This window comes from Polypterus senegalus, chromosome 14 (assembly GCF_016835505.1).
Source record: "Polypterus senegalus isolate Bchr_013 chromosome 14, ASM1683550v1, whole genome shotgun sequence".
Taxonomy (NCBI): domain Eukaryota; kingdom Metazoa; phylum Chordata; class Cladistia; order Polypteriformes; family Polypteridae; genus Polypterus; species Polypterus senegalus.
The window spans coordinates 57,925,559-57,937,759 of NC_053167.1; the positions used below are offsets into that span (position 1 = coordinate 57,925,559).

Below are 12,201 nucleotides of genomic sequence, written 5' to 3' on the forward strand. Positions count from 1 at the left end.
TTTTTCATTTGTTTAAGGCAGTTGCTTAAAAAATATTTACCCTGAATCAAATATGGAGTGTAAGAGGTGATATATGACTAACATTTTTGTTTAAAAATAAAATATATTTTGCAAAATGGGTGGTATTTATGGCTGTTTACTTTAAAATGTGTTTGCATTAATTCAATAGAACTGAATAGACAGGTCCGTGCAAACTTAAGGAGTGTTAATACATTTACATTAACTAGCAGAACTGCATGTAGTGGTTGACAAATGAGACAATGGTCAAGTAAAATCTAATTTTGCTAAATAAATAATTTATTATTTTTCCAGTTTTGGACAAAAATGAAAGTATTGCATTTTTTCCATTTTTAATGGCTGAATATGCTACATAAATACCATACTGATCATTATATGTAATTGTGGTTAACTCAGATGATAAAAAGTGTCATTTTTATTGGAAAATAGTGTGGCTATAAATACGGTGGACATCTTGTTCAGTTACCCAAATCGCTACTGAATGCAAAAAACAGCATACAGCAGATCTTTTAGATAGCAAAGGCTGCTCTTTCTTTCTCACTGTATTGCATGTAATGGAAACTAAACCAATTGAAAATAAAAATACACATATAGGCTTGCACACAAATACTTCTTCTTTTTGGTTTGCATTCTCAAATAACTGTAAATCAGCACTTTAAAAGCAAAATACCATATGTTTATTCATAGCTATTTACAAGCAGTACACATTCTTAAGTCAGTCCTCACCTCTCATCCCTTGAAGGAAAGTTTCATGTTGATGTATATACAGTACACCTAGAAATTTCTATATTTAGCCAACTCGGTATTTGTGGTTGGGGATACATTGGTAGTTTTTAATGGTTTTAGGCCTTTATCTGGTCCGTCAAAAAGTGAAAGCTTTGTATATCTGCTGGAAGGCATTCAATTCTCCCTGAAGCTACTTCAGATACACAGGTTTGCTTTAACAGATAATCAAGTAAATTGTCCAACTCATACATCTTTCAAGGTGAAAAAAGTATTGCATAAACAATCTTAGCACAGATAAATACTGCAGATGTTAACTCTGCTAAAAAGTGTTCTAATAAGTAAAAATATGTAGCAATATTATAACAACTGAAGCAATTAACATAGATGTTCAGACAGAAATAAAGCAATATGTTATAACAGTAGACACAGGGTTTTGATAGATGATTAATTTATCTTCCTTAAGATACCAACTTTCATCTAGTTGCCATTTGTACAGTTTCACTTGTCCATCTATTTCTTTACATTCCCAACTAATCCAATGTCTACAGTGGGTGGTTGCATGATTTTAGCCATCACAGTAAAATACAGAACCAGCTGCCATTTTCCTATCATCAAAACTTTTCTGAAAATCCTACAGCCTTTTCTTGGTAGCCTAAAGTTCTGCATTAATGTAATAAGCCATACAACAACTCTTAATAGCTACATTAATCCATCCGTTAATTTTTTTGTGATCAAAAGTTTTTATTTTAAGTTCAGGATGCACAAACAACACGTTTAGAAATCACTGAAAAAAATAGGTTATGACCATGCCCATTACCTTTTGAGAATGTGTTTGTTCCAGAGAGGGTTGCAAGGTAAGGTTTCTTGGACCTGATATCTGTCTCCCATATAGATCTGGAAGGGATATCTGTTTACCGTGGGGTACACTTACACATACATACACTGTGCCAATATGGGATTTGATAAAGAACAGGGGTAAGTGCAGCAAACTCATCTAAAAATGGGCAGAATATGCAGAGTGTCTCTGTGCCACAATAAAAGTCACATACGCATTAGCAAAATATAACAAAGCTCATCAGTTTGGCAGAATCTACAAGAACACCTAAATAGATGGTGCATATACATTCTATACAATTTTTTATTAATTTGGTATTTATTTTCCTAATATATAAGTATTACCTACATTCTGCTCATTTATTTAACAACTATGGGTTACAACAGTTCTCGATATTATAGAAAGTTGACAATATTTCTACATTGTATATTCTTGATCTATCTATTCATTGACATGTTTTCTGAAACTGCTTTCAACATTATGCAATCAAGTGGAACTGGAGCCTATCCCATCAGCGTCAAGAGTAAGACAGACACCAGTGCTGGAGGGGATACCAGTTCATCACAGTTAACATATTCTCACCAAACATGTAACAGTAATGCCATATAACATAACATGTACTGTATATCACAGTGATACTGGAAAAAAATTGAAGTAACTTGAGAAACATTACATGAACTTGAACAGAATATACAAACGTTCTGAGGAAATGTCTAGAGAGGGAATTGTACCCAGATCACTCACAGTGTTGCCAAGTTAAGCAAAGTACCATAAGATAATAACCCAGGTTAAACAAAATATAAGAATAGTGTCTTTATAAGTTTGTTTAATTAAAATACTGATAGTGCATAGCATTTAGTTCATTAGGCAGAGAGTATCAGTATATTTTAAGGTGTTGATGATTTTTAGAAACAGTAATTGTCTACATTTTCATGTCCATTTGTTTTTATGGAAAAACAGAACATTACAAAATATCAGTGAGTATAATTTGTAATAAAAATCTTTCATTGATACTGTATCTAAATGTGCATACAATAAACTAATTTTTCATATACACTTCTTACATTATCCATTTATCCAAATTTCATCGTGATTATGTAGCCAGAAGCCTCTCTTGGCAAATGGTAATTATCAAAGTATTGTTAAACAACAAATAGGATTTACTAGGATTGTTTTTTAATCAATATTCCTAAATTACAAACACCTGGAATCATTGCTGACCCACTGCTAATCACTTTATCAATACTGACTCATCACTATTTGTGATTTACATCCTAAGTTTTAAATATAGTGATGTTTGGCAGGTGAACTCCTACTGGGATGGATGACAGCTTCTTTTAAGTATTTACGTAATGCATTTTACTATATTCACCCCTCTATAGTGATTGATTACTCAATTAGAACATTGTTCACCATTTGCATTATACAGGATAAAAAGATATAGCCCTAAAAAGCATGCTTACTATTGGGAAAGATGAGTTAAAATTACAGCATCATATGAGACTCACTTTGATGCCCTTTAAAAATTTTGAGCTACTTGTTATAGTTCTCTTAGGTGATCATGACTTTATGCCTTATCATTTTCAACAGCTGTAAATAGTATTTATTTAAAAAAACACAACATACCTGCTGATCATCACCTGAAGTCGTTGGAAGGCCATTGTTCTAGATGTCTGTACGGTTTGTAGGATTTGCTGGAGACAGACCAAAGCTAGGGTGTTGTTTTCTGGTGTATGGGGAATTGGGGGTGGAGGGCTGATGCATGTGAATTATAAATGTAAGAAAATTCTAGAGAGGGTGGTATGAACAATGAGACAGGCATAATATGTCATTTGGGCGGAACTGAGGTTACAGCAATTTACCAATGATAAAGCACCACTGCATTCTTAGATGTTGTAAATCAATCTGACTTTGACAACAAGGATACACTTCAGCCACCCATGGTATAACCAGTAACATAGCTATGAAAACTTTATTCAAGGCTTTTCTAAAAATAAGCATTTTTTATACAGTTTCTGGCAAACCTCAAGGAGCCTGAATTTGTTCTTCATAAACATCGCCTCCTACCAACATCCACTTCTGTGGTCAGTGACATCTAAGCTGCAGGTAAGTCTCTGATTCATTTATGAATATGAGCTGTCAAAATGAGTGAATGATTCATTTAGTCTTAGACGCAGATACCACTTCACCTTTACTACCTTTAAAATGCATTTCTATATTAATTGCTTAGCAGGAATTACTAACACTCCACTTATAGTACAAAAAGTAACTACTATACCAGGTTGGCCATCTGCCCTATGTTTTATAATTATAATCATAATAATCTACCAAACCGATGATGGTGTACACGATTTCACTCACATAAACATACAAAATGCCCCCTTACTCTAATTTTCAAATCATATGTACCTTTCTCTTAACAAACTTTCATTTAGCTTTATGATGTGTACTTTTACCTAATTCCTATTCGATATTTGGCTTACTCTAAGCATTCATTTGAGGTACGAAGACAACATCTTTCCACTGGATGTCATATCTGCTGTTTATTCTGTCACTATTTCACTGTAACCTTGACTTTGGTTAGACTAGTCAATTTCCTGTGCCTTCTATTTCTGTTCTTAATACACGTGCTGCCCAATATTTCATTCATCTTGCACTGAACTGTGATGCTGCTAAGTGTTCTCTAAAATAAATACATTCAAGCATCAATGTTAGTGTGTACCTTCTGGTTGCCACATCTTCTGTATCTCACTTAAAATACAACAAGATACATTTGCAGAGCTATAGAAATCTAGTAATACACTTTAGAAAAATTATTAAGGAGTATGTAAGAAATACAACAGGAAAAAATATTAGAGAATGGGCTTACTTTAGGACAAAGAAGATCATATGCAGAAAATATAATGTACCCACAGGGGTACTGTTGTACTTAATGTATCCCCTAAAGAAAGTTTTCTACAGAGGTTGAGCCAAAACAAGTGCATATCACTTCAATTAAAAGGTTAGCCCTAGACATCTTTCCCTGATTAGCTGCATGGCCACAAGGCAAAGATAAACAGCATCTCAAGGCTAAAACACATACCCGTTACCCCTAGACCCTAAGGGATTTGGACTACTTAGACGGTAATTGCGGAAATAAAAGTTTGGAGCAAAGCTGTAATTTTGCTTGCAGTCAAAAGAAGGAAAAACCTTTAGGACCAGTTAGTTCTTTATGGTTAACCTCTTGACCCTTTTAGTATCAGCCTGGCCGGGATCAAAGTGAATGTTCAGCTGATCCCAAAAGATGAGTATTTAATAATATTCCACCTAAAGGTTGGAAGCAAAAGGCGATGACTCACTTCTGAGGTTAAAAAAATACATTGTAGCACATTCTTCATCCCTAGTCTATTCAGCCAGAATTTTCTTCAGTCCTACAGAGTGAAGTACTCTATATCTTATTGTGCCCTACATAATACCTAATTAATATTCATTATCTGACCTTTATATCTGTTATATTAAAGTCTTTTAAAATTAAAAAGAGTCAAACAGGGGGTGGCACGATGGCACTGTTGCCTCACCATAAGGAGACCAAGGTCCACATCCTAGGTCCTCCCTGCATGGAGATTGCATGTTTTCCTCCGGGTGCTCTGGTTTCCTCCCACAGACTACAGACATGCAGGTTAGGTGGATTAGTAGCATTAAATTGGCCATAATGTGTGCTATGGGTGTGTTTGAGATGGTCTGGCACCCAGTCCAGGGCTTGTTCCTGCCTTGCGCCCTATGCTAGCCGGGATAGGTTCCAGAACTCCCCACGACCCTATTCAGGACTAAGAGGGTTAAAGAATGACTGACTGATGGTCAAACAGGTCTTTTGTGAAAGCAGCCTTTGTAACATATTGCACTTATAAACAACCCATTTAAGACATAATACACCTCCCTGAAATTCAGCTGGTGAGGGAAAAAACATTCCAAAATTCATGCATACTTGTATTAAACTTAAATTTGTGAAACTGTCTTTTTATGGTCTTAATCACTGAACTCTGTTGATGTATAACATCAGTCCCAGGGGATGCTGATATGCCCTGAGGATGTGACTGTTGTTCTGAACTGCATCATCAGTGAAGTATAAAGCAGATTAAAGCACACATGTGCTGTAAAACAATTTGTGTTTTCTTTCTTTCTTTTCTTTACACTTATAAAGGTCAGCAGAGCATAGCGGTGCACTGCAAGGATTTTCTTGTGCTCTCTGGGAGCTGGTAGGGACCAATGGTCAGATACGAAGCCAAGATGCCATTCAGGTACTGCTCTGGACTGCTGCCCAGTTGCCACACAAAGGAGAGATAAGGGGGACTGGAGAGCCCATCTGAGATGAAGTAATTGTGGTGGCCAAAGGAGGAATAGAGAATACCTATTAGTCCTCCCAGCCACAAGGAAGCTAATCCCAAATTATAGTGAAATATAATTGTGCCTGGCCCTTTAAACAGACAAAAGTATGACAAGGAACAGGTGGTCAGCCAATTGCTTGTGACCCCAGAAGCAGTTAAGGGCCACCCTTTAAAAGAAGCCTCCTTCCCTCAGCCAGGGGAGCTTGAAGTTGGAAATGAAGTGGAAGTAACAACTTGTCAACCAAGGAAGTGGAAAAAAAGAGAAAACCCCACCATTATCTTTGGCGGGACAGGAGAGTGCAGGAGAAGGTAGGCCAGGGACAGAATAACATAATATTGAATTGGGGACTCTTTATTTAACTTGTGCCTTCTTCCACCCTGGAACCTTTCTATCTATAAACAAAAGCCCTCATGACTGGACTGTGGTGTTTGTGGGTCCCTTTAAGTGAGTGCCCCTCACGGTCACACAGTATATGCTTACCTTTATTTTGGATGAATTGGACATTTGGCTAATTGTTTTTTTAGAACCATTCAAGAACAAAATATTTTTTATTTTAAAATTACTTTTGAAATCTTCTGGATTCTTTTAGCTTTTGCAAAACCTATTGGCCAGATTTTAAAGCTGAATAGGAGATTATTGCAACTAGACATATATTGCATGACATACTGTACGTAGATATAGCCAATTAATACAAATGTAAGATGTGGATATGTAATAAACCGAAATAAGCACAAATTAATAATATCATTAAAAGTGACAGAAAAAGAAAACACACACACACAAGAACACAAACACATAGGCATACCAGAGAGGTCAAGTTCTTCAATCTTTATTTTTATATTGTATACTGTAATGACTTTACTAATGAGAATTTGTAAAAAATACTTTAGAAAATGAAATTACATAGTAAATGAATAAATTAGATAGTACAATGAAACCTGATAGATAGATCTTTATTTGTCCCATGGAAGAAATTTGGCCTTTTACAAGAGCTCTTTAAATAAATAAATACATAGATAGATAGCTAGATAGATAGACAGATAGAGTATAATGTGATGGGGATGGCATCAGACATATAGCATGCAGTAGGAAGTGTCACATTTCTTCTATTATAAAAGCTGAAGACTTGAAATACAGCAACATGTACAACCCAGTGTCTGTCTGTCTATCCATCTATCTATCAATCAAAAGTGCTATTGCCTGCTGGCTTAATGAACAAGCGGGTGTCCTTAATGTAATCAATTAATTATTTAATAATTGATTATATATCTCCTTTATGGATTGTAATATTTGCAATTATTTACAACCATTGCTGAAACATGAGTGCAAAAAAATGTGAATGGCTTTTCTTCATTAATGAATTTTAACAATAAAGCTATGTACTTCTATTGAGTTTTAAGACATTAACTAAAAAAAAAAATGCGAACAGCTCTATATAGCACTATTAATGGGGGTTTTCTTATAGTAAGCAATTCAAACAAGCCTTTCATTAGGTGAAGCATTAAATTAATATCAGTTTGGAGCAGGTCATCCACACTTAACTTATCACCCTTACACAAGTTTTTCTCCCTAGATTTGAGGGTCATATAGCAATCATCTGCCCTAAAACTGACCCAGTAAAGCACAACTAGATCTGCCCTGAATGCTGGGAGAGACCATGGGGCATATGGTAATTTTAGAAGTAACATTGGATGAATGAATGAATATGTTACAGGGTAATGAAGATAAAAGTTTCAAGGTACGGCAGTAATACTCACAGTCCATGGTGCCTGAGAGTGGCATTGAATAGCACACGATAGTAAAAATTTTACTATAATCTGTATATTTGACAATATCAACTCTATGAACCCATAAACAACTGCAAGCACATCATACAGCCTTAGAATTACAAAACATATTTTTCATAAGCAATCAGTCACATACATTGTAAAGACTAATGTCAAAGACAACCTTGTGGATGCCCTGTTCCTGTCTTGTGCCCTGTGTTGGCTGGGACTGGCTCTAGCAGACCCCCGTGACCCTGTGTTAGGATATAAAGGGTTGGAAAATGACTGACTGACTGACAACCTTGTGGAGTATAACTTGATAGTCTGCCCTTTCAGACTGATGATACAAGTAAGAAGAGAATGTTCTTTTGCTTTGTTGTGTCTTCATGTGCTTAATACTACAAACTTTAAAACTATTTATTTTATTTCATACAGTGTTTCTCTGAATATTTATATATTTTGTAAAGTGAAGCCCTATTCATAGTGTTAAGTATCATTCAAAACAAGCTCAAGCTCGACAATTAATTTCTATGGTTGATTAGATTGGTTTCAGTGCAAATTTAAATCAATAAAAATATTCAAGAAATTCATTTTACTGGCTTGTCTATATGTATAGTAATTTGATTGCTGTGTACTCAGAACAGTTATTTAAAAATTGTTTTAGATTTCAGGATAAAAATTGGAAAGTGTAAAAATAATTATCTGCTGCGTAAACAAGTTACAGCAAGTAGTAGCCATTTTGTGTAGTCTCACCCAGCTTCAACAGAAAATATCGAGGCAAAAGCAAGATTGGCTATGAGTAGTGGAACAAAAAAATAAGAAGCAAAAGCCTAACCATAGAGACTGAAACTCTGTATGGAAATTGCAAAACTGTTAGTTGTCACTGTTTTTTTTTTTTTTCATTTATTAATCAATGTGCACATGCTGCAACACATTACACAATACATAGCATACTGCAGTTCTGTCACACACACAACACAATTACTGGAATTCTGTGTGCTTGTACATGTAATAAACTAGTGTTATATGTTTTTTAAACATCACCGTTTTTTATACAGCTGTAAGTCGCCAGAACGAACCTGAGGCTAGATATGTAGCACAGTACACACCAAATATGAAGGAACTTTTTAATACTGATTTGATTTAAAAGTAGCTTTACATGAACAGGTAACTAGGATCAGAAGGGTTTCCTTAACATTCATTCATAATAAATGTGTTCAAAAGTAAAAAAAGATCTGCATCAACACTACTACATCAAAAACCACTAATTTTTAAAATGTGATATATTAAAAATCATTGCGTTATAGAATTTCAAACCTGTAAACATGACAGAAGTGCCACAATGCTACTTACATGGTGCTGTAGGTATACTCTGGCTATAACTAAGTCACTCGTCTAAGCCGAGATGGTTTGCAAGATAGGGGGCTTATTTATAACTTTGGTATTTACTTGCTAAGGAGTAGGCAGCAGAGCTGCAGAGGGAACTATGACAAAAGCTCTAGAGAAAGTTGATAAAAATCTACTGCCATCCATATTATGATATGTGATCCAAGATAAGACTTGTTGATGAGGCTGAAATGGCCAGTGGATAAATGATGTTAATTATTTACAACAAATTCCATGGCTTTAACATCAAGGGACAATTAGTGTTATGTTATCATTTGAACAATTAACAAGTGGTTCTTGGAAAAAGAGCTCTGGCATGACTTCCTGTCATTTTTCCCCTTATGTTTATGTTTAGTGTAAAAAGTCCTGGAAATATTATGATAGGTAAACACTACACGATGAAAAATTACAAGAACTTCAGGACTAGTATTTAGACTGGATAAGGTTTCCTCTACAAGAATATTTTTTTTTGCTGTTTTACTTATGTATGCAGCCAATGCAAAAAGGTGTAACATCCGTTGTCTATTCATATAGGAGTTTTTAGACTAAAATATTATGTTTTGTCTTTGGAGGGTTCATCAGCCTTACCACTGAACTATTTCATAGTGTGCTTTTAATGTATGATTAAATTAGTAAAACCTATAGACATTTGCTGTTTACCGTGATAGAGATTAGTTCATTGACCAATATAAAGAAATCTAAATGGAAAAACATTTATGATTCCCCAGCAAATGACTGATGTAGTAGTATGGAAGAATGACAAAGAGGTGGAAGGAACAAAGAGGAGCTGTTGAATCATAGTCTTAAACAGGGGTGTCGAACTCTGGGCCTGGAGGGCCACAGTGGCTGCAGGTTTTCATTCTAACCCTTTTCCTAATCAGTGAACAGTTTTCACTGCTAATTAACGTATTTTCCTTTCATTTTAATAGCCTTGTTTTTAAGGATTATGTCCTATGAATTTATTTGTTTCTTTATTAAATACTCAAACAGAAACAAGATGAGAAATGAGCCAACAGATGACCAGCTAAACTGGGATTTCAAACCCCAACCAATTTCACTCCAACCAATCTCTTAATGAGAAACTTGATTCTTAATTACACCCGTTATTTAACTCCATAGCTTGTTGCTGCTGCTCTCATTCTACCACAGCAGACATTTCCAAAACTGTTGATTTTTCTGTTTTCTCTCAGAACACTGTCAAAATGTTTTGGTGACCTGAGAGATCAACCTTACAAAGACCTTCACCTTTCTTTATTTTCAGATATTGTGTGATGGGTACAGCTGATCTGGTCATGTGGTGGCTTGTTTTGTCTCATTTTTGCTTGGCTGCTAATTAAGGAAAAACAGACTAACTAAGGGGCCTGAGTCAAGTCAAGAAGGCAGAAGAAGTTAATTAGCAGCAAAAACTGGTCACTAATTAATAAGATGATTAGAATGAAAACCTGCAGCCACTGCGGCCCTCCAGGACTGGGGTTCGACACCCGTGGACTAGATACAAACAACCATTAAAAATGCCAGTACTAGCCATTAAAACCAATTGTTAATGCCAGTACACTAAATTAAAAATCATAGCTAAAAATAAATGTTGCAAACACCTCACACTAGCTTCTTCTAATCGAACTTAAACAATTTTAATCTTTATTGTCTGTTTTAAGAAATATTTGCATGTCAGAAGCTGCGTGGTTCCATCTTATTATACAAGTATAATAAGTATACAAGTACAAAAAGATGTCATAATAGGTCATGTGACTTCATCATCACATTGACAGGCAACATGCACAGCAACAGTAAACAACAGGGTAATGCACAGAATGATACACAAAATGGTGGCAACCATACCAAAATAAGAAACAAAATGGTGTCACCAGAGTAATGATGAAAATGTTAAAGAAGTAAATTCAAAAAGTTCATAAATGAAATTAAAATCTAAGATGCTGAAAATTAAGATTCATCACACTTCATTTTTATATTGATTGAAGAATAGGAGTGGGTAGTGTCACTTAAAGCCTATTATAGTATAACTGAAAATGTGATTTCAATAAATAACAAATGTATTACTGATTAATGTAATAATTGATGTATTTAACAAGGATGAGCCTCTTAGCCATCAAAACATATTCAACTGCAGGTGTTCACCTTTGACTTATTAAAAGTACAGCTTTACTTTCTCTTGCTCAACTGCTTACAAAACTGCTGCAAACACAGTGCAAGACAAGGCTTCTTCATGTCATCCCTTCCTGTTTCCATCGAATCTCCAGTCAGGCTGAATCGCATAGCAATCTGGATAAATCTCTTAAAGCTGTACACTTATGTATTGCACAAAGCTCATATACTGCTCCATACACAAAGATAAAACCTTTAAGACACAAATACTACAACACAAAATCATGCTTCCTATTTCCTTTCACATTTCTGTTTTGCAGGTTAGGTGGATTGGCGATTCGAAATTGGCCCTAGTGTGTGCTTGGTGTGTGGGTGTGTTTGTGTGTGTCCTGCGGTGGGTTGGCACCCTGCCCAGGATTGGTTCCTGCCTTGTGCCCTTTGTTGGCTGGGATTGGCTCCGGTAGACCCCTGTGACCCTGTATTCGGATTCAGCGGGTTAGAAAATGGATGGATGGATGGATGGATCAACTGCCATTTTGTCCGCTACCACTCCAGAATGAAAAAAATCACTGAAAGCTCCAAGAAAGGGTGAATTCTTTAAATTTAAATTTTTTGCTACACCAATTTAATGAGAACATTAGAACAGTTTTGAAAAGACCAGGCCATTCGGCCCAACAAGCCTGACAATCCTATTCACCTTCTGCAATTTCTCAAAAATAACATTGGCAAAATTTGTAGCTCCACAACATTCTACTGTCTACAACACGTTGTGGTAACTTATTCAATGTGTCTATGGCTCTCTGTGTGAAGAAAACCTTTCTAATGTTTGTTCAAAATCTACCCTATTTCTATTCCTTCTGTGTCCCTGTATTCTTACTGAAGAATGTATTTTAAAATAACAGCTCTACTAGTTTCCTTCATAATTTTAATCAATTTGATCATATCACCTCTTAATCTCATCTTTCTTACACTAAAAAGCTATGTTTTTCTGCAATGTGGAGA

General features: G+C 35.4%; 1 protein-coding gene and 1 long non-coding RNA gene across 6 annotated transcripts in view; one reads left to right on the forward strand and one right to left on the reverse strand.

Annotated features, from left to right (window-relative positions):
• Window positions 1-12,201, reverse strand: part of hck (HCK proto-oncogene, Src family tyrosine kinase) — a 128,675-nt gene that overhangs the window by 81,570 nt on the left and 34,904 nt on the right. For 2 of the 4 annotated variants that reach the window (XM_039734405.1, XM_039734403.1), the window contains exon 1: window positions 3,206-3,336. The exons of the other annotated variants lie outside the window; for them this stretch is intronic. In XM_039734405.1, coding sequence (XP_039590339.1) covers window positions 3,206-3,240 — 35 coding nt within the window. In that variant the 5' untranslated portion in view covers window positions 3,241-3,336. Of the gene's footprint in view, window positions 1-3,205; window positions 3,337-12,201 lie in introns of those variants that run through there. 4 annotated transcript variants of the gene reach the window in all.
• The window catches only part of LOC120514190, a 29,595-nt gene continuing 20,905 nt past the window's right edge, over window positions 3,512-12,201 (forward strand). For both annotated transcript variants that reach the window (XR_005630427.1, XR_005630429.1), the window contains exon 1: window positions 3,512-3,685. This is a non-coding gene — a long non-coding RNA (uncharacterized LOC120514190). The remainder of the gene's footprint in view (window positions 3,686-12,201) is intronic.